Source organism: Eucyclogobius newberryi, unplaced genomic scaffold (genome assembly GCF_026437365.1).
Source record: "Eucyclogobius newberryi isolate DKJ021-1_F unplaced genomic scaffold, fEucNew1.0.hap1 SCAF_164, whole genome shotgun sequence".
NCBI lineage: Eukaryota > Metazoa > Chordata > Actinopteri > Gobiiformes > Gobiidae > Eucyclogobius > Eucyclogobius newberryi.
The window spans coordinates 90,797-112,390 of NW_027315795.1; the positions used below are offsets into that span (position 1 = coordinate 90,797).

Consider the following 21,594-nt stretch of genomic DNA (forward strand, 5'->3'; position numbering starts at 1 on the left):
AATAACGCCTCCAATAACACCTCCAATAACACCTCCAATAACACCTCCAATAACACCTCCAATAACGCCTCCAATAACACCTCCAATAACACCTCCAATAACACCCCAATAACACCTTCAATAACGCCCCCAATAAAGCCTCCAATAACACCTCCAATAACACCTCCAATAACACCTTCAATAACGCCCCCAATAAAGCCTCCAATAACACCTCCAATAACACCTCCAATAACGCCTCCAATAACACCTCCAATAAAGCCTCCAGTAAAGCTTCCAATAACGCCCCCAATAACACCTCCAATAACACCTCCAATAACACCTCCAATAACACCTCCAATAACACCTCCAATAACGCCCCAATAACGCCCCAATAACACCTCCAATAACACCTCCAATAACGCCTCCAATAACGCCCCCAATAAAGCCTCCAATAACGCGCCAATAACACCTCCAATAACACCTCCAATAACACCTCCAATAACGCCTCCAATAACACCTCCAATAACGCCCCAATAACGCCCCAATAACACCTCCAATAACACCTCCAATAACGCCTCCAATAACGCCCCAATAACGCCCCAATAACACCTCCAATAACGCCTCCAATAACGCCCCAATAACGCCCCAATAACACCTCTAATAACACCTCCAATAACACCTCCAATAACGCCTCCAATAACACCTCCAATAACGCCTCCAATAACGCCCCAATAACGCCCCAATAACACCTCTAATAACACCTCCAATAACGCCCCAATAACACCTCCAATAACACCTCCAATAACACCTCCAATAACACCTCCAATAACGCCTCCAATAACGCCCCAATAACACGTCCAATAACACCTCCAATAACGCCTCCAATAACACCTCCAATAACGCCTCCAATAACGCCCCACTAACACCTCCAATAACACCTCCAATAACGCCTCCAATAACACCTCCAATAACGCCCCAATAACACCTCCAATAACACCTCCAATAACACCTCCAATAACACCTCCAATAATGCCCCCAATAAAGCCTCCAATAACGCGCCAATAACACCTCCAATAACACCTCCAATAACACCTCCAATAACACCCCAATAACACCTCCAATAACGCCTCCAATAACGCCTCCAATAACACCTCCAATAACACCTCCAATAACGCCTCCAATAACGCCTCCAATAACGCCTCCAATAACGCCTCCAATAACACCTCCAATAACACCTCCAATAACACCTCCAATAACGCTTCCAATAACACCTCCAATAACGCCTCCAGTAAAGCCTCCAATAACGCCTCCAATAACACCTCCAATAACACCTCCAATAACACCTCCAATAACACCTCCAATAACACCTCCAATAACACCTCCAATAACACCTCCAATAACACCTTCAATAACACCTCCAATAACACCTCCAATAACACCTTCAATAACACCTCCAATAACACCTTCAATAACGCCCCCAATAAAGCCTCCAATAACACCTCCAATAACACCTCCAATAACGCCTCCAATAACGCCCCAATAACGCCCCAATAACACCTCCAATAACACCTCCAATAACACCTCCAATAACGCCTCCAATAACGCCCCAATAACGCCCCAATAACACCTCCAATAACACCTCCAATAACGCCTCCAATAACGCCTCCAATAACGCCCCAATAACGCCCCAATAACACCTCTAATAACACCTCCAATAACACCTCCAATAACGCCTCCAATAACGCCTTCAATAACATCTCCAATAACACCTCCAATAACACCTCCAATAACACCTCCAATAACGCCCCAATAAAGCCTCCAATAACACCCCCAATAAAGCCTCCAATAACGCCTCCAATAACACCTCCAATAACACCTCCAATAACACCTCCAATAACACCTCCAATAACACCTTCAATAACACCTCCAATAACACCTTCAATAACACCTCCAATAACACCTCCAATAACACCTCCAATAACACCTTCAATAACACCTCCAATAACACCTTCAATAACACCTCCAATAACACCTCCAATAACACCTTCAATAACACCTCCAATAACACCTCCAATAACACCTCCAATAACACCTCCAATAACACCTTCAATAACACCTCCAATAACACCTTCAATAACGCCCCCAATAAAGCCTCCAATAACACCTCCAATAACGCCCCAATAACGCCCCAATAACACCTCCAATAACACCTCCAATAACACCTCCAATAACGCCTCCAATAACGCCCCAATAACGCCCCAATAACACCTCCAATAACACCTCCAATAACACCTCCAATAACGCCTCCAATAACGCCCCAATAACGCCCCAATAACACCTCTAATAACACCTCCAATAACACCTCCAATAACGCCTCCAATAACGCCTTCAATAACACCTCCAATAACACCTCCAATAACACCTCCAATAACACCTCCAATAACGCTCCAATAACCCCTCCAATAACACCCCCAATAAAGCCTCCAATAAAGCCTCCAATAACACCTCCAATAACACCTCCAATAACGCCCCCAATAACACCTCCAATAACACCTCCAATAACACCTCCAATAACGCCTCCAATAACACCTCCAATAACGCCTCCAGTAAAGCTCCCAATAACACCTCCAATAACACCTCCAATAACACCTCCAATAACACCTCCAATAACGCCTCCAATAACACCTCCAATAACACCTCCAATAACACCTCCAATAACGCCTCCAATAACACCTCCAATAACGCCTCCAATAACACCTCCAATAACACCTCCAATAACACGTCCAATAACACCTCCAATAACACCTCCAATAATGCCCCCAATAAAGCCTCCAATAACGCGCCAATAACACCTCCAATAACACCTCCAATAACACCTCCAATAACACCCCAATAACACCTCCAATAACGCCTCCAATAACGCCTCCAATAACACCTCCAATAACACCTCCAATAACGCCTCCAATAACGCCTCCAATAATGCCTCCAATAACGCCTCCAATAACACCTCCAATAACACCTCCAATAACACCTCCAATAACACCTCCAATAACACCTCCAATAACACGTCCAAAAACACCTCCAATAACGCCTCCAATAACGCCTCCAATAACACCTCCAATAACACGTCAAATAACACCTCCAATAACACCCCCAATAACGCCTCCAATAACGCCTCCAATAACGCCTCCAATAACGCCTCCAATAACGCCTCCAATAACACCTCCAATAACACCTCCAATAACGCCTCCAATAACGCCTCCAATAACGCCTCCAATAACACCTCCAATAACACCTCCAATAACACCTCCAATAACACCTCCAATAACACCCCAATAACACCTTCAATAACACCCCCAATAAAGCCTCCAATAGCGCCCCCAATAAAGCCTCCAATAACGCGCCAATAACACCTCCAATAACACCCCCAATAACGCCTCCAATAACGCCTCCAATAACGCCTCCAATAACGCCTCCAATAACGCCTCCAATAACGCCTCCAATAACACCTCCAATAACACCTCCAATAACGCCTCCAATAACACCTTCAATAACACCTCCAATAACACCTCCAATAACACCTCCAATAACACCCCAATAACACCTTCAATAACACCCCCAATAAAGCCTCCAATAACGCCCCCAATAAAGCCTCCAATAACGCCCCCAATAAAGCCTCCAATAACGCGCCAATAAAGCCTCCAATAACACCTCCAATAACACCTCCAAATAACACCCCAATAACACATTCAATAACACCTCCAATAACACCTTCAATAACACCTCCAATAACACCCCAATAACACCTTCAATAACACCCCCAACAAAGCCTCCAATAACGCCCCCAATAAAGCCTCCAATAACGCGCCAATAAAGCCTCCAATAACGCCTCCAATAACACCTCCAATAACACCTCTAATAACACCTCCAATAACACCTCCAATAACACCTCCAATAACGCCTCCAGTAAAGCTTCCAATAACACCTCCAATAACATCTCCAATAACACCTCCAATAACACCTCCAATAACACGTCCAAAAACGCCTCCAATAACGCCTCCAATAACGCCCCAATAACACCTCCAATAACACCCCCAATAAAGCCTCCAATAACGCCCCCAATAACACCTCCAATAACACCTCCAATAACACCTCCAATAACACCTTCAATAATGCCCCCAATAAAGCCTCCAATAACACCTCCAATAACACCTCCAATAACACCCCAATAACACCTTCAATAACACCCCCAATAAAGCCTCCAATAGCGCCCCCAATAAAGCCTCCAATAACGCGCCAATAACACCTCCAATAACACCTCCAATAACACCTCCAATAACACCCCAATAACACCTTCAATAACACCCCCAATAAAGCCTCCAATAACGCCCCCAATAAAGCCTCCAATAACGCCCCCAATAAAGCCTCCAATAACGCGCCAATAAAGCCTCCAATAACACCTCCAATAACACCTCCAAATAACACCCCAATAACACATTCAATAACACCTCCAATAACACCTTCAATAACACCTCCAATAACACCCCAATAACACCTTCAATAACACCCCCAACAAAGCCTCCAATAACGCCCCCAATAAAGCCTCCAATAACGCGCCAATAAAGCCTCCAATAACGCCTCCAATAACACCTCCAATAACACCTCTAATAACACCTCCAATAACACCTTCAATAACGCCCCCAATAAAGCCTCCAATAACACCTCCAATAACACCTCCAATAACACCTCCAGTAAAGCTTCCAATAACACCCCAATAACACCTCCAATAACACCTCCAATAACACGTCCAAAAACACCTCCAATAACGCCTCCAATAACGCGCCAATAAAGCCTCCAGTAAAGCTTCCAATAACACCTCCAATAACGCCTCCAATAACACCTCCAATAACGCCTCCAGTAAAGCTTCCAATAACACCTCCAATAACGCCTCCAATAACACCTCCAATAACACCTCCAATAACACTTCCAAAAACACCTCCAATAACGCCTCCAATAACGCCTCCAATAACGCGCCAATAACACCTCCAATAACACCCCCAATAACGCCTCCAATAACGCCTCCAATAACGCCTCCAATAACGCCTCCAATAACGCCTCCAATAACGCCTCCAATAACGCCTCCAATAACACCTCCAATAACGCCTCCAATAACGCCTCCAATAACGCCTCCAATAACGCCTCCAATAACGCCTCCAATAACGCCTCCAATAACGCCTCCAATAACGCCTCCAATAACACCTCCAATAACACCTCCAATAACACGTCCAAAAACACCTCCAATAACACCTCCAATAACACCTCCAATAACACCCCAATAACACCTCCAATAACACCTCCAATAACACCTCCAATAACACCTTCAATAACACCTCCAATAAAGCCTCCAATAACACCTCCAATAACACCTCCAATAACACCCCAATAACACCTCCAATAACACCTTCAATAACACCTCCAATAACGCCTCCAATAACACCTCCAATAACGCCTCCAATAACGCCTCCAATAACACCTCCAATAACACCTCCAATAACACCTCCAATAACGCTTCCAATAACACCTCCAATAACGCCTCCAGTAAAGCTTCCAATAACACCTCCAATAACGCCTCCAATAACACCTCCAATAACACCTCCAATAACACCTCCAATAACGCTTCCAATAACACCTCCAATAACACGTCCAATAACACCTCCAATAACACCTTCAATAACACCTCCAATAACACCTTCAATAACACCTCCAGTAAAGCTTCCAATAACACCTCCAATAACACCTCCAATAACACCTTCAATAACACCCCCAATAAAGCCTCCAATAACACCTCCAATAACACCTCCAATAACACCCCAATAACACCTTCAATAACACCCCCAATAAAGCCTCCAATAACGCCCCCAATAACACCTCCAATAACACCTCCAATAACACCTTCAATAACACCTCCAATAACACCCCAATAACACCTTCAATAACACCCCCAATAAAGCCTCCAATAACGCCCCCAATAAAGCCTCCAATAACGCGCCAATAAAGCCTCCAATAACACCTCCAATAACACCTCCAATAACACCCCAATAACACCTTCAATAACACCCCCAATAAAGCCCCCAATAACACCTCCAATAACACCTCCAATAACACCTCCAATAACGCCCCCAATAACACCTCCAATAACACCTCCAATAACGCCTCCAGTAAAGCTTCCAATAACACCTCCAAAAACGCCTCCAATAACACCTCCAATAACACCTCCAATAACACCTCCAATAACGCCTCCAATAACACCTCCAATAACGCCTCCAGTAAAGCTTCCAATAACACCTCCAATAACACCTCCAATAACACCTCCAATAACACCTCCAATAACACCTTCAATAACACCCCCAATAAAGCCTCCAATAACACCTCCAATAACGCCTCCAATAACACCTCCAATAACGCCCCAATAACACCTCCAATAACACCTCCAATAACACCTTCAATAACACCTCCAATAACACCCCAATAACACCTTCAATAACACCCCCAATAAAGCCTCCAATAACGCCCCCAATAACACCTCCAATAACACCTCCAATAACACCTCCAATAACACCCCAATAACACCTTCAATAACACCCCCAATAAAGCCTCCAATAACGCGCCAATAACACCTCCAATAACACCTCCAATAACACCTCCAATAACACCCCAATAACACCTTCAATAACACCTCCAATAACACCTTCAATAACACCTCCAATAACACCCCAATAACACCTTCAATAACACCCCCAACAAAGCCTCCAATAACGCCCCCAATAAAGCCTCCAATAACTCGCCAATAAAGCCTCCAATAACGCCTCCAATAACACCTCCAATAACGCCTCCAGTAAAGCTTCCAATAACACCCCAATAACACCTTCAATAACACCCCCAACAAAGCCTCCAATAACGCCCCCAATAACACCTTCAATAACACCTCCAATAACACCTTCAATAACACCTCCAATAACACCCCAATAACACCTTCAATAACACCCCCAACAAAGCCTCCAATAACGCCCCCAATAAAGCCTCCAATAACGCGCCAATAAAGCCTCCAATAACGCCCCCAATATCACCTCCAATAACACCTCCAATAACGCCTCCAGTAAAGCTTCCAATAACACCTCCAATAACACCTCCAATAACACCTCCAATAACACCTCCAATAACACCTCCAATAACACGTCCAAAAACGCCTCCAATAACGCCTCCAATAACGCCCCAATAACACCTCCAATAACACCTCCAATAACGCCTCCAATAACGCCCCCAATAACGCCTCCAATAACGCCTCCAATAACGCCCCAATAACACCTCCAATAACACCCCCAACAAAGCCTCCAATAACGCCCCCAATAAAGCCTCCAATAACGCGCCAATAAAGCCTCCAATAACGCCCCCAATATCACCTCCAATAACACCTCCAATAACGCCTCCAGTAAAGCTTCCAATAACACCTCCAATAACACCTCCAATAACACCTCCAATAACACCTCCAATAACACCTCCAATAACACCTCCAATAACGCCTCCAGTAAAGCTTCCAATAACACCTCCAATAACACGTCCAATAACACCTCCAATAACACCTTCAATAACACCTCCAATAACGCCCCCAATAAAGCCTCCAATAACGCGCCAATAACACCTCCAATAACACCCCAATAACACCTTCAATAACGCCCCCAATAACACCTCCAATAACACCTCCAATAACACCTCCAATAACACCCCCAATAAAGCCTCCAATAACACCTCCAATAACACCTCCAATAACACCCCAATAACACCTTCAATAACACCCCCAATAAAGCCTCCAATAACGCGCCAATAACACCTCCAATAACGCCTCCAATAACACCTCCAATAACACCTCCAATAACACCTCCAATAACACCTCCAATAACGCCTCCAATAACACCTCCAATAACACCTCCAATAACACCCCAATAACACCTTCAATAACGCCCCCAATAAAGCCTCCAATAACACCTCCAATAACACCTCCAATAACACCTTCAATAACGCCCCCAATAAAGCCTCCAATAACACCTCCAATAACACCTCCAATAACGCCTCCAATAACACCTCCAATAAAGCCTCCAGTAAAGCTTCCAATAACGCCCCCAATAACACCTCCAATAACACCTCCAATAACACCTCCAATAACACCTCCAATAACACCTCCAATAACGCCCCAATAACGCCCCAATAACACCTCCAATAACACCTCCAATAACGCCTCCAATAACGCCCCCAATAAAGCCTCCAATAACGCGCCAATAACACCTCCAATAACACCTCCAATAACACCTCCAATAACGCCTCCAATAACACCTCCAATAACGCCCCAATAACGCCCCAATAACACCTCCAATAACATCTCCAATAACGCCTCCAATAACGCCCCAATAACGCCCCAATAACACCTCCAATAACGCCTCCAATAACGCCCCAATAACGCCCCAATAACACCTCTAATAACACCTCCAATAACACCTCCAATAACGCCTCCAATAACGCCTCCAATAACACCTTCAATAACACCTCCAATAACACCTCCAATAACACCTCCAATAACGCCTCCAATAACGCCCCAATAACGCCCCAATAACACCTCTAATAACACCTCCAATAACGCCCCAATAACACCTCCAATAACACCTCCAATAACACCTCCAATAACACCTCCAATAACGCCTCCAATAACGCCCCAATAACACGTCCAATAACACCTCCAATAACGCCTCCAATAACACCTCCAATAACGCCTCCAATAACGCCCCACTAACACCTCCAATAACACCTCCAATAACGCCTCCAATAACACCTCCAATAACGCCCCAATAACACCTCCAATAACACCTCCAATAACACCTCCAATAACGCCTCCAATAACGCCCCAATAACGCCCCAATAACACCTCCAATAACACCTCCAATAACGCCTCCAGTAAAGCTTCCAATAACACCTCCAATAACGCCTCCAGTAAAGCTTCCAATAACACCTCCAATAACACCTCCAATAACACCTCCAATAACACCTCCAATAACACGTCCAAAAACGCCTCCAATAACGCCTCCAATAACGCCCCGAATAAAGCCTCCAATAACACCTAAAATAACGCGCCAATAACACCTCCAATAACACCTCCAATAACACCTCCAATAACGCCTCTATTAACACCTCCAATAACGCCCCAATAACGCCCCAATAACACCTCCAATAACACCTCCAATAACACCTCCAATAACGCCTCCAATAACGCCCCAATAACGCCCCAATAACACCTCCAATAACACCTCCAATAACACCTCCAATAACTCCTCCAATAACGCCCCAATAACACCTCTAATAACACCTCCAATAACACCTCCAATAACGCCTCCAATAACGCCTTCAATAACACCTCCAATAACACCTCCAATAACACCTCCAATAACACCTCCAATAACACCTCCAATAACGCTCCAATAACCCCTCCAATAACACCTCCAATAACACCTCCAATAACACCTCCAATAACGCCTCCAATAAAGCCTCCAATAACGCCTCCAATAACACCTCCAATAACACCTTCAATAACGCCTCCAATAACACCTCCAATAACGCCTCCAATAACACCTCCAATAACACCTCCAATAACACGTCCAATAACACCTCCAATAAAGCCTCCAATAACACCTCCAATAACGCCTCCAATAACGCCTCCAATAACGCCTCCAATAACACCTCCAATAACACGTCCAATAACACCTCCAATAACACCTCCAATAACACCCCAATAACACCTTCAATAACGCCCCCAATAACACCTCCAATAACACCTCCAATAACACCTCCAATAACACCCCCAATAAAGCCTCCAATAACACCTCCAATAACACCTCCAATAACACCTCCAATAACACCCCAATAACACCTTCAATAACACCCCCAATAAAGCCTCCAATAACGCGCCAATAACACCTCCAATAACGCCTCCAATAACACCTCCAATAACACCTCCAATAACACCTCCAATAACGCCTCCAATAACACCTCCAATAACACCTCCAATAACACCCCAATAACACCTTCAATAACGCCCCCAATAAAGCCTCCAATAACACCTCCAATAACACCTCCAATAACACCTTCAATAACGCCCCCAATAAAGCCTCCAATAACACCTCCAATAACACCTCCAATAACACCTTCAATAACGCCTCCAATAACACCTCCAATAAAGCCTCCAGTAAAGCTTCCAATAACACCTCCAATAACACCTCCAATAACACCTCCAATAACACCCCAATAACACCTTCAATAACGCCCCCAATAAAGCCTCCAATAACACCTCCAATAACACCTTCAATAACGCCCCCAATAAAGCCTCCAATAACACCTCCAATAACGCGCCAATAACACCTCCAATAACACCTCCAATAACACCTCCAATAACACCTCCAATAACACCTCCAATAACACCTCCAATAACGCCTCCAGTAAAGCTTCCAATAACACCTCCAATAACACCTCCAATAACACCTCCAATAACACCTCCAATAACACCTCCAATAACACCTCCAATAACACCTCCAATAACACCTCCAATAACGTCTCCAGTAAAGCTTCCAATAACGCCCCCAATAACACCTCCAATAACACCTCCAATAACACCTCCAATAACACCTTCAATAACACCTCCAATAACACCTTCAATAACACCCCCAATAAAGCCTCCAATAACGCCCCCAATAACACCTCCAATAACACCTTCAATAACACCTTCAATAACGCCCCCAATAAAGCCTCCAATAACGCGCCAATAACACCTCCAATAACACCTCCAATAACGCCCCAATAACGCCCCAATAACACCTCCAATAACACCTCCAATAACGCCTCCAATAACGCCCCAATAACGCCCCAATAACACCTCCAATAACGCCTCCAATAACGCCCCAATAACGCCCCAATAACACCTCTAATAACACCTCCAATAACACCTCCAATAACGCCTCCAATAACGCCTCCAATAACACCTTCAATAACACCTCCAATAACACCTCCAATAACACCTCCAATAACGCCTCCAATAACGCCCCAATAACGCCCCAATAACACCTCCAATAACACCTCCAATAACACCTCCAATAACGCCTCCAATAACGCCCCAATAACACGTCCAATAACACCTCCAATAACGCCTCCAATAACACCTCCAATAACGCCTCCAATAACGCCCCAATAACACCTCCAATAACACCTCCAATAACACCTCCAATAACACCTCCAATAACACCTCCAATAACGCCCCAATAACACGTCCAATAACACCTCCAATAACGCCTCCAATAACACCTCCAATAACGCCTCCAATAACGCCCCAATAACACCTCCAATAACACCTCCAATAACGCCCCCAATAACACCTCCAATAACACCTCCAATAACACCTCCAATAACACCTTCAATAACACCTCCAATAACACCTCCAATAACGCTCCAATAACCCCTCCAATAACACCTCCAATAACACCTCCAATAACACCTCCAATAACGCCTCCAATAAAGCCTCCAATAACGCCTCCAATAACACCTCCAATAACACCTTCAATAACGCCTCCAATAACACCTCCAATAACGCCTCCAATAACACCTCCAATAACACCTCCAATAACACGTCCAATAACACCTCCAATAAAGCCTCCAATAACACCTCCAATAACGCCTCCAATAACGCCTCCAATAACGCCTCCAATAACACCTCCAATAACACGTCCAATAACACCTCCAATAACACCTCCAATAACACCCCAATAACACCTTCAATAACGCCCCCAATAACACCTCCAATAACACCTCCAATAACACCTCCAATAACACCCCCAATAAAGCCTCCAATAACACCTCCAATAACACCTCCAATAACACCTCCAATAACACCCCAATAACACCTTCAATAACACCCCCAATAAAGCCTCCAATAACGCGCCAATAACACCTCCAATAACGCCTCCAATAACACCTCCAATAACACCTCCAATAACACCTCCAATAACACCTCCAATAACACCCCAATAACACCTTCAATAACGCCCCCAATAAAGCCTCCAATAACACCTCCAATAACACCTCCAATAACACCTTCAATAACGCCCCCAATAAAGCCTCCAATAACACCTCCAATAACACCTCCAATAACACCTTCAATAACGCCTCCAATAACACCTCCAATAAAGCCTCCAGTAAAGCTTCCAATAACACCTCCAATAACACCTCCAATAACACCTCCAATAACACCCCAATAACACCTTCAATAACGCCCCCAATAAAGCCTCCAATAACACCTCCAATAACACCTTCAATAACGCCCCCAATAAAGCCTCCAATAACACCTCCAATAACGCGCCAATAACACCTCCAATAACACCTCCAATAACACCTCCAATAACACCTCCAATAACACCTCCAATAACACCTCCAATAACGCCTCCAGTAAAGCTTCCAATAACACCTCCAATAACACCTCCAATAACACCTCCAATAACACCTCCAATAACACCTCCAATAACACCTCCAATAACACCTCCAATAACACCTCCAATAACGCCTCCAGTAAAGCTTCCAATAACGCCCCCAATAACACCTCCAATAACACCTCCAATAACACCTCCAATAACACCTTCAATAACACCTCCAATAACACCTTCAATAACACCCCCAATAAAGCCTCCAATAACGCCCCCAATAACACCTCCAATAACACCTTCAATAACACCTTCAATAACGCCCCCAATAAAGCCTCCAATAACGCGCCAATAACACCTCCAATAACACCTCCAATAACGCCCCAATAACGCCCCAATAACACCTCCAATAACACCTCCAATAACGCCTCCAATAACGCCCCAATAACGCCCCAATAACACCTCCAATAACGCCTCCAATAACGCCCCAATAACGCCCCAATAACACCTCTAATAACACCTCCAATAACACCTCCAATAACGCCTCCAATAACGCCTCCAATAACACCTTCAATAACACCTCCAATAACACCTCCAATAACACCTCCAATAACGCCTCCAATAACGCCCCAATAACGCCCCAATAACACCTCCAATAACACCTCCAATAACGCCTCCAATAACACCTCCAATAACGCCTCCAATAACGCCCCAATAACACCTCCAATAACACCTCCAATAACACCTCCAATAACACCTCCAATAACACCTCCAATAACGCCCCAATAACACGTCCAATAACACCTCCAATAACGCCTCCAATAACACCTCCAATAACGCCTCCAATAACGCCCCAATAACACCTCCAATAACACCTCCAATAACGCCCCCAATAACACCTCCAATAACACCTCCAATAACACCTCCAATAACACCTTCAATAACACCTCCAATAACACCTTCAATAACACCCCCAATAAAGCCTCCAATAACGCCCCCAATAACACCTCCAATAACACCTTCAATAACACCTCCAATAACACCTTCAATAACGCCCCCAATAAAGCCTCCAATAACGCGCCAATAACACCTCCAATAACACCTCCAATAACGCCCCAATAACGCCCCAATAACACCTCCAATAACACCTCCAATAACGCCTCCAATAACGCCCCAATAACGCCCCAATAACACCTCCAATAACGCCTCCAATAACGCCCCAATAACGCCCCAATAACACCTCTAATAACACCTCCAATAACACCTCCAATAACGCCTCCAATAACGCCTCCAATAACACCTTCAATAACACCTCCAATAACACCTCCAATAACACCTCCAATAACGCCTCCAATAACGCCCCAATAACGCCCCAATAACACCTCCAATAACACCTCCAATAACACCTCCAATAACGCCTCCAATAACGCCCCAATAACACGTCCAATAACACCTCCAATAACGCCTCCAATAACACCTCCAATAACGCCTCCAATAACGCCCCAATAACACCTCCAATAACACCTCCAATAACACCTCCAATAACACCTCCAATAACGCCTCCAATAACGCCCCAATAACACGTCCAATAACACCTCCAATAACGCCTCCAATAACACCTCCAATAACGCCTCCAATAACGCCCCAATAACACCTCCAATAACACCTCCAATAACACCTCCAATAACACCTCCAATAACACCTCCAATAACGCCTCCAATAACGGCTCCAATTACGCCCCAATAACGCCCCAATAACACCTCCAATAACACCTCCAATAACGCCCCAATAACGCCCCAATAACACCTCCAATAACACCTCCAATAACACCTCCAATAACGGCTCCAATTACGCCCCAATAACACCTCCAATAACACCTCCAATAACGCCTCCAATAACGGCTCCAATTACGCCCCAATAACGCCCCAATAACACCTCCAATAACACCTCCAATAACGCCTCCAATAATGCCTCCAATAACGCCCCAATAACGCCCCAATAACACCTCCAATAACACCTCCAATAACACCTCCAATAACGGCTCCAATTACGCCCCAATAACGCCCCAATAACACCTCCAATAACGCCTCCAATAACACCTCCAATAACACCTCCAATAACGCCCCAATAACACCTCCAATAACACCTCCAATAACACCTCCAATAACGCCTCCAATAACGGCTCCAATTACGCCCCAATAACACCCCAATAACACCTCCAATAACACCTCCAATAACACCTCCAAAAATGCCTCCAATAACGCCCCAATAACGCCCCAATAACACCTCCAATAACACCTCCAATAACGCCCCAATAACACCTCTAATAACACCTCCAATAACACCTCCAATAACGCCTCCAATAACACCTCCAATAACGCCTCCAATAACACCTCCAATAACGCCCCAATAACACCTCCAATAACACCTCCAATTACGCCCCAATAACGCTCCAATAACACCTCTAATAACACCTCCAATAACACCTCCAATTACGCCCCAATAACGCCCCAATAACACCTCCAATAACACCTCCAATAACACCTCTAATAACACCTCCAATAACACCTCCAATAACGCCCCAATAACACCTCCAATAACACCTCCAATAACACCTCCAATTACGCCCCAATAACGCCTCCAATAACACCTCCAATAACACCTCCAATTACGCCCCAATAACGCTCCAATAACACCTCCAATAACGCCTTTAATAACACCTCCAATAACACCTCTAATAACACCTCCAATAACACCTCCAATAACGCCCCAATAACACCTCCAATAACACCTCCAATAACACCTCCAATTACGCCCCAATAACGCTCCAATAACACCTCCAATAACGCCTTTAATAACACCTCCAATAACACCTCCAATAACACCTCCAATAACGCCTTTAATAACACCTCCAATAACGCCTCCAATAACACCAAAAAGTTAACTTGGTCACGGTATTTACACAGATATTTACACAAAATCAATGTTCTCCTGTGGTTTTAGACATTACGTTCCTCATGTTCCGTGAGGCTCCATTCTTGCTGCAGGGCTTTGTTCCTCTCGGCTTTCTCGGAGTCTGAACTGTCCCAGGACCAGACTCACAGACTCTGGTCCGACCTGGAGCAAGACCTGAGTCTACAGCTCCGAGAGGCTGAAGAGAGAGCCAGAGAGCAGCTCCAGAACACCAGAGACCGACTGAAGACACAGGCTCAGGTGAGACCAAGTCTAAACTAGGGTTAGGGTTACACTAGCACGCTGACTTAGTGGGTTAGCGACGTGTCCACTCTGCAAGAACGCAGCGCCTGCTTTTCTTTAACTTAAATTTAGCTCCTGCTCTGTGAAGATTCATTCAGAAAATGTTTGGTTGACTGAGCGAGTTTTGAAGCTGCTTCATGTTTGTTAATCCAGGCTAGAAAAAACTAAACCAGGACTAACCTTTTCTGCTGCAGATGTGGACCCAGGACAGGATTCTGATGGAGGTTCGTCTCAAACATCTCTGTGAGGAACACACCAAGATCCTGCAGAACCTGGAGCTCCAGCTGAGCTACTCTCTGCACCAGAGCTCCTCTCTGCACAGGTGAGGCCCTCTCTGCACAGGTGAGGCCCTCTCTGCACAGGTGAGGTCCTCTCCACAGGTCAGGTCCTCTCTGCACAGGTCAGGTCCTCTCTGCACAGGTCAGGTCCTCTCTGCACAGGTGAGGTCCTCTTCACAGGTGAGGTCCTCTCTGCACAGGTGAGGTACTCTCTTCACAGGTGAGGTCCTCTCTGCACAGGTGAGGTCCTCTCTTCACAGGTGAGGTCCTTTCTTCACAGCTGAGGTCCTCTCTGCACAGGTGAGGTCCTCTCTGCACAGGTGAGGCCCTCTCTGCACAGGTGAGGTCCTCTCACTGCACAGATGAGGCCCTCTCTGCACAGGTGAGGCCCTCTCTCTGCACAGGTGAGGCCCTCTCTGCACAGATGAGGCCCTCTCTGCACAGATGAGGCCCTCTCGGCACAGATGAGGCCCTCTCTTCACAGGTGAGGTCCTTTCTGCACAGGTGAGGTCCTCTCTGCACAGGTCAGGTCCTCTCTGCACAGGTCAGGTCCTCTCTGCACAGGTGAGGTCCTCTCCACAGGTCAGGTCCTCTCTTCACAGGTGAGGTCCTCTCTGCACAGGTGAGGTCCTCTCTTCACAGCTGAGGTCCTCTCTGCACAGGTGAGGTCCTCTCTGCACAGGTGAGGCCCTCTCTGCACAGGTGAGGTCCTCTCACTGCACAGATGAGGCCCTCTCTGCACAGGTGAGGCCCTCTCTCTGCACAGGTGAGGTCCTCTCACTGCACAGATGAGGCCCTCTCTGCACAGGTGAGGCCCTCTCGGCACAGATGAGGCCCTCTCTTCACAGGTGAGGTCCTCTCTGCACAGGTGAGGTCCTCGCTACAATTAAATTACATTCATTAAAAATCACAACAGCAGTTGCTTTGAAGGGCAACAGTGAAAATCTATTTTCCTAGATGTTCCAACATCTCCTGTTCCTAGAGCGCCCCCTGTCCTTAGAGCTCCCCCTGTCCTTAGAGCTCCCCCTGTCCCTAGAGCCTCTCCTGTCCTTATTGCGCCCCCTGTCCTTAGAGCGCCCCCTGTCCTTAGAGCTCCCCCTGTCCTTAGAGCTCCCCCTGTCCTTAGAGCGCCCCCTGTCCTTAGAGCTCCCCCTGTCCTTAGAGCGCCCCCTGTCCTTAGAGCTCCCCCTGTCCTTAGAGCTCCCCCTGTCCTTAGAGCGCCCTCTGTCCTTAGAGCTCCCCCTGTCCTTAGAGCTCCCCCTGTCCCTAGAGCCTCTCCTGTCCTTATTGCGCCCCCTGTCCTTAGAGCGCCCCCTGTCCTTAGAGCTCCCCCTGTCCTTAGAGCTCCCCCTGTCCTTAGAGCGCCCCCTGTCCTTAGAGCTCCCCCTGTCCTTAGAGCTCCCCCTGTCCTTAGAGCCTCCCCCTGTCCTTAGAGCGCCCCCTGTCCTTAGAGCGCCCCCTGTCCTTAGAGCGCCCCCTGTCCTTAGAGCGCCCCCTGTCCTTAGAGCGCCCCCTGTCCTTTTAGGAGAAAGTATAAACCTGGAGGAGAAGCTCAGAGAAGGAGAGATGCTCCTCCCACAGATGGAACATCAGGAGGAGAGAAGGTACTTGTGTCATTTATGGCTTTGTAAATCAGGAGGAGTTTAAATGTGATTCTAAACTGGACAGGAGCCAGTGAAGAGACTCCAGCATCGGCGTCATGTGCTTTCTTCTTTTAGTTCCTGTTAGTAATCTTGCTGCTGCATTTTGAACCAGTTGAAGGCAGGACTTCTGTGATCATGGCTGCCTAGCTTGGTCTTGTCTGTCGAGTATGTGCCCAATGTGGGCCAGTGTGTTCCAACTGTAAATGACCAGTTGAAAAAGGGATATCAGCCGTACCAGACGGCCTTTTTTATCTAGAAAATAGTTTTCCTTCCGGCCTCTGATCTCTTTTTGGATCAGTCTGTGAGCTCTTTGTACTTTTTTGGCATGAGCTCTTTTGTTTGTAATGTGTTTGTTTGACCAGAGAGCTGTGTAACAAAAGTAGAATTACAAGAATGATTTCAATGTAACTGTTGAGGCAACTACAGGTTTAAAGCAGCAGTTTAATGTAACGTCTCTTCTCTGTGTTTGTAGTCGCGCAGGTCGCCTGCTGACGCTAAAGCACCTGCACCTGCAGGGGGCGCTGCAGAGGCTGTTTGTGCTCAGACATGTCAGCCTGAGTCTGCTGAAGGAGATGAGGCTGTCCACAGAGGGGAGGAGCCTAACCACACCCGCACAGGTGCTCATGTCTCCATGTATCTTACTTGAAAAAGACCAAATCAAATGTTTCCAGGGAAGACAGACATCGATATCAGGCAATAAATGAAAACTAATGTTTACCTTGACATGATGGCAACTCCTGTCTTTGTAAGAAGCGTCGCACAATGTCTTATAGACGTCTGTTTTAGGAGCAGGAGGAAATGATATCAAGTTATGAAACAGTTAGGTTTTCATTAGGATTTTGTACAAGATTACCTGCAAAAGACCAAGAGAGAGGGCCAGAGGAGCAGAGGAGAGGAGCAGAGGAGAGGGTCAGAGCAGAGGAGCAGAGGAGAGGAGCAGAGGAGCAGAGGAGAGGCTCAGAGGAGAGGGCCAGAGCAGAGGAGAGGAGCAGAGGAGAGGGTCAGAGCAGAGGAGCAGAGGAGAGGAGCAGAGGAGAGGAGATGAGGAACAGAGGAGAGGGCCAGAGCAGAGGAGCAGAGGAGAGGGTCAGAGCAGAGGAGCAGAGGAGAGGAGCAGAGGAGAGGGTCAGAGCAGAGGAGCAGAGGAGAGGGTCAGAGGAGCAGAGGAGAGGCTCAGAGGAGAGGGCCAGAGCAGAGGAGCAGAGGAGAGGAGCAGAGGAGAGGCTCAGAGGAGCAGAGGAGAGGGCTAAAGGAGCAGAGGAGAGGGCCAGAGGAGCAGAGGAGAGGAGCAGAGGAGAGGAGATGAGGAACAGAGGAGAGGGCCAGAGGAGCAGAGGAGAGGAGCAGAGGAGAGGGCCAGAGGAGCAGAGGAGAGGAGAGGAGCAGAGGAGAGGAGATGAGGAACAGAGGAGAGGGCTAGAGGAGCAGAGGAGAGGAGCAGAGGAGAGGGTCGGAGGAACAGAGGAGAGGAGAGGAGCAGAGAAGAGGGCCAGAGGAGCAGAGGAGAGGAGAGGAGCAGAGAAGAGGGCCAGAGGAGCAGAGGAGAGGAGAGGAGCAGAGAAGAGGGCCAGAGGAGCAGAGGAGAGGGCCAGAGGAGCAGAGGAGAGGAGCAGAGGAGAGGGTCGGAGGAACAGCTGATGCAGAGGAGTGACCCTTCTATTGTTGAACAGCAGGAGTTTCTCTCTGAGCTAGAAACTGGAGCCGAGCTGCTGCAGTGCCACCTTCAGACTGTCCTGGGAAATGCACTTAGCCACAGTATTAACCAGGAAACACATCTGCGCCCCCTGGAGGAGCAGAGGCACACTGAGGAGCGCCCCCTGGAGGAGCAGAGCCACACCGAGGACAGGAAGGTGACACTTGTGTTCTACGCACAGTTTTTAACAGACGGAGCCAGGGTGACGTCAGGTTAAACCGTTGTAAAACCACTAAAACTGTAGTTTCTGGATGATGCAGTAGCAGAGGTTTGGTTAAAAGACACTGAGAGCAAAGCACATGGCTCATTGGCTCTTTGGCTCTTTGGCTCATTGGCTCATTGGCTCTTTGGCTCTTTGGCTCATTGGCTCTTTGGCTCTTTGGCTCATTGGCTCATTTGCTCTTTGGCTCTTTGGCTCATTGGCTCTTTGGCTCTTTGGCTCATTGGCTCATTGGCTCTTTGGCTCTTTGGCTCATTGGCTCTTTGGCTCTTTGGCTCATTTGCTCTTTGGCTCTTTGGCTCTTTGGCTCATTGGCTCATTGGCTCTTTGGCTCTTTGGCTCTTTGGCTCATTGGCTCTTTGGCTCTTTGGCTCATTGGCTCTTTGGCTCTTTGGCTCTTTGGCTCATTGGCTCTTTGGCTCTTTGGCTCATTGGCTCATTTGCTCTTTGGCTCTTTGGCTCTTTGGCTCATTGGCTCTTTGGCTCATTGGCTCATTGGCTCTTTGGCTCTTTGGCTCATTGGCTCATTGGCTCATTTGCTCTTTGGCTCATTGGCTCTTTGGCTCATTGGCTCATTGGCTCTTTGGCTCATTGGCTCATTGGCTCTTTGGCTCTTTGGCTCATTGGCTCTTTGGCTCATTGGCTCTTTGGCTCTTTGGCTCATTGGCTCTTTGGCTCATTGGCTCATTGGCTCTTTGGCTCTTTGGCTCATTGGCTCTTTGGCTCATTGGCTCATTGGCTCTTTGGCTCATTGGCTCATTGGCTCATTGGCTCTTTGGCTCTTTGGCTCATTGGCTCTTTGGCTCATTGGCTCTTTGGCTCTTTGGCTCATTGGCTCATTGGCTCTTTGGCTCATTGGCTCATTTGCTCTTTGGCTCTTTGGCTCTTTGGCTCATTGGCTCTTTGGCTCATTGGCTCTTTGGCTCATTGGCTCATTGGCTCTTTGGCTCATTGGCTCATTGGCTCATTGGCTCTTTGGCTCATTGGCTCATTGGCTCTTTGGCTCTTTGGCTCATTGGCTCTTTGGCTCTTTGGCTCTTTGGCTCATTGGCTCTTTGGCTCATTGGCTCTTTGGCTCATTGGCTCATTGGCTCTTTGGCTCATTGGCTCATTGGCTCTTTGGCTCTTTGGCTCATTGGCTCATTGGCTCTTTGGCTCTTTGGCTCATTGGCTCATTGGCTCATTTGCATTGTAAATAAACTTAAACTCCTTAAATTACCTCAGAGCTCTTTGTCAGTCACAGTTCAATTCAGCTAAAGTTTAGCCACACTGCACAGATCCTGTCTCTGAGGCTTTGCAGTCAAAACACTCACTTCCCAGTTGCCTTGGTTACGGTTGCTTCTGATGTACTTCAGAAGAATCCACATCATCAAAGCTCCACCGAGTGTTGCTCCACTTCACCTAAAACATCATGTCCTCAGCAGCTCAGGCCAGGGATAAAGTCTAAAGAATAAAGTCTAAGGAATAAAGTCTAAAGAATAAAGTCTAAAGAATAAAGTCTAAAGAATAAAGTCTAAAGAATAAAGTCTAAGGAATAAAGTCTAAAGAATAAAGTCTAAAGAATAAAGTCTAAGGAATAAAGTCTAAAGAATAAAGTCTAAAGAATAAAGTCTAAAGAATAAAGTCTAAAGAATAAAGTCTAAGGAATAAAGTCTAAAGAATAAAGTCTAAAGAATAAAGTCTAAGGAATAAAGTCTAAAGAATAAAGTCTAAAGAATAAAGTCTAAAGAATAAAGTCTAAGGAATAAAGTCTAAAGAATAAAGTCTAAAGAATAAAGTCTAAGGAATAAAGTCTAAGGAATAAAGTCTAAAGAATAAAGTCTAAGGAATAAAGTCTAAAGAATAAAGTCTAAAGAATAAAGTCTAAAGAATAAAGTCTAAGGAATAAAGTCTAAAGAATAAAGTCTAAGGAAAAAAGTCTAAAGAATAAAGTCTAAGGAATAAAGTCTAAAGAATAAAGTCTAAGGAAAAAAGTCTAAAGAATAAAGTCTAAAGAATAAAGTCTAAAGAATAAAGTCTA

General features: G+C 46.1%; 1 protein-coding gene across 1 annotated transcript in view; it reads left to right on the plus strand.

Moving 5' to 3' along the window:
- Positions 1 to 21,594, plus strand: part of LOC140362369 (uncharacterized) — a gene marked incomplete at its 5' end in the record, with an annotated part of 131,557 nt that overhangs the window by 71,085 nt on the left and 38,878 nt on the right. The window contains 4 exons of the mRNA XM_072448465.1: positions 15,489 to 15,698; positions 15,935 to 16,062; positions 18,134 to 18,278; positions 19,332 to 19,511. Coding sequence (XP_072304566.1) covers positions 15,489 to 15,698; positions 15,935 to 16,062; positions 18,134 to 18,278; positions 19,332 to 19,511 — 663 coding nt within the window. The remainder of the gene's footprint in view (positions 1 to 15,488; positions 15,699 to 15,934; positions 16,063 to 18,133; positions 18,279 to 19,331; positions 19,512 to 21,594) is intronic.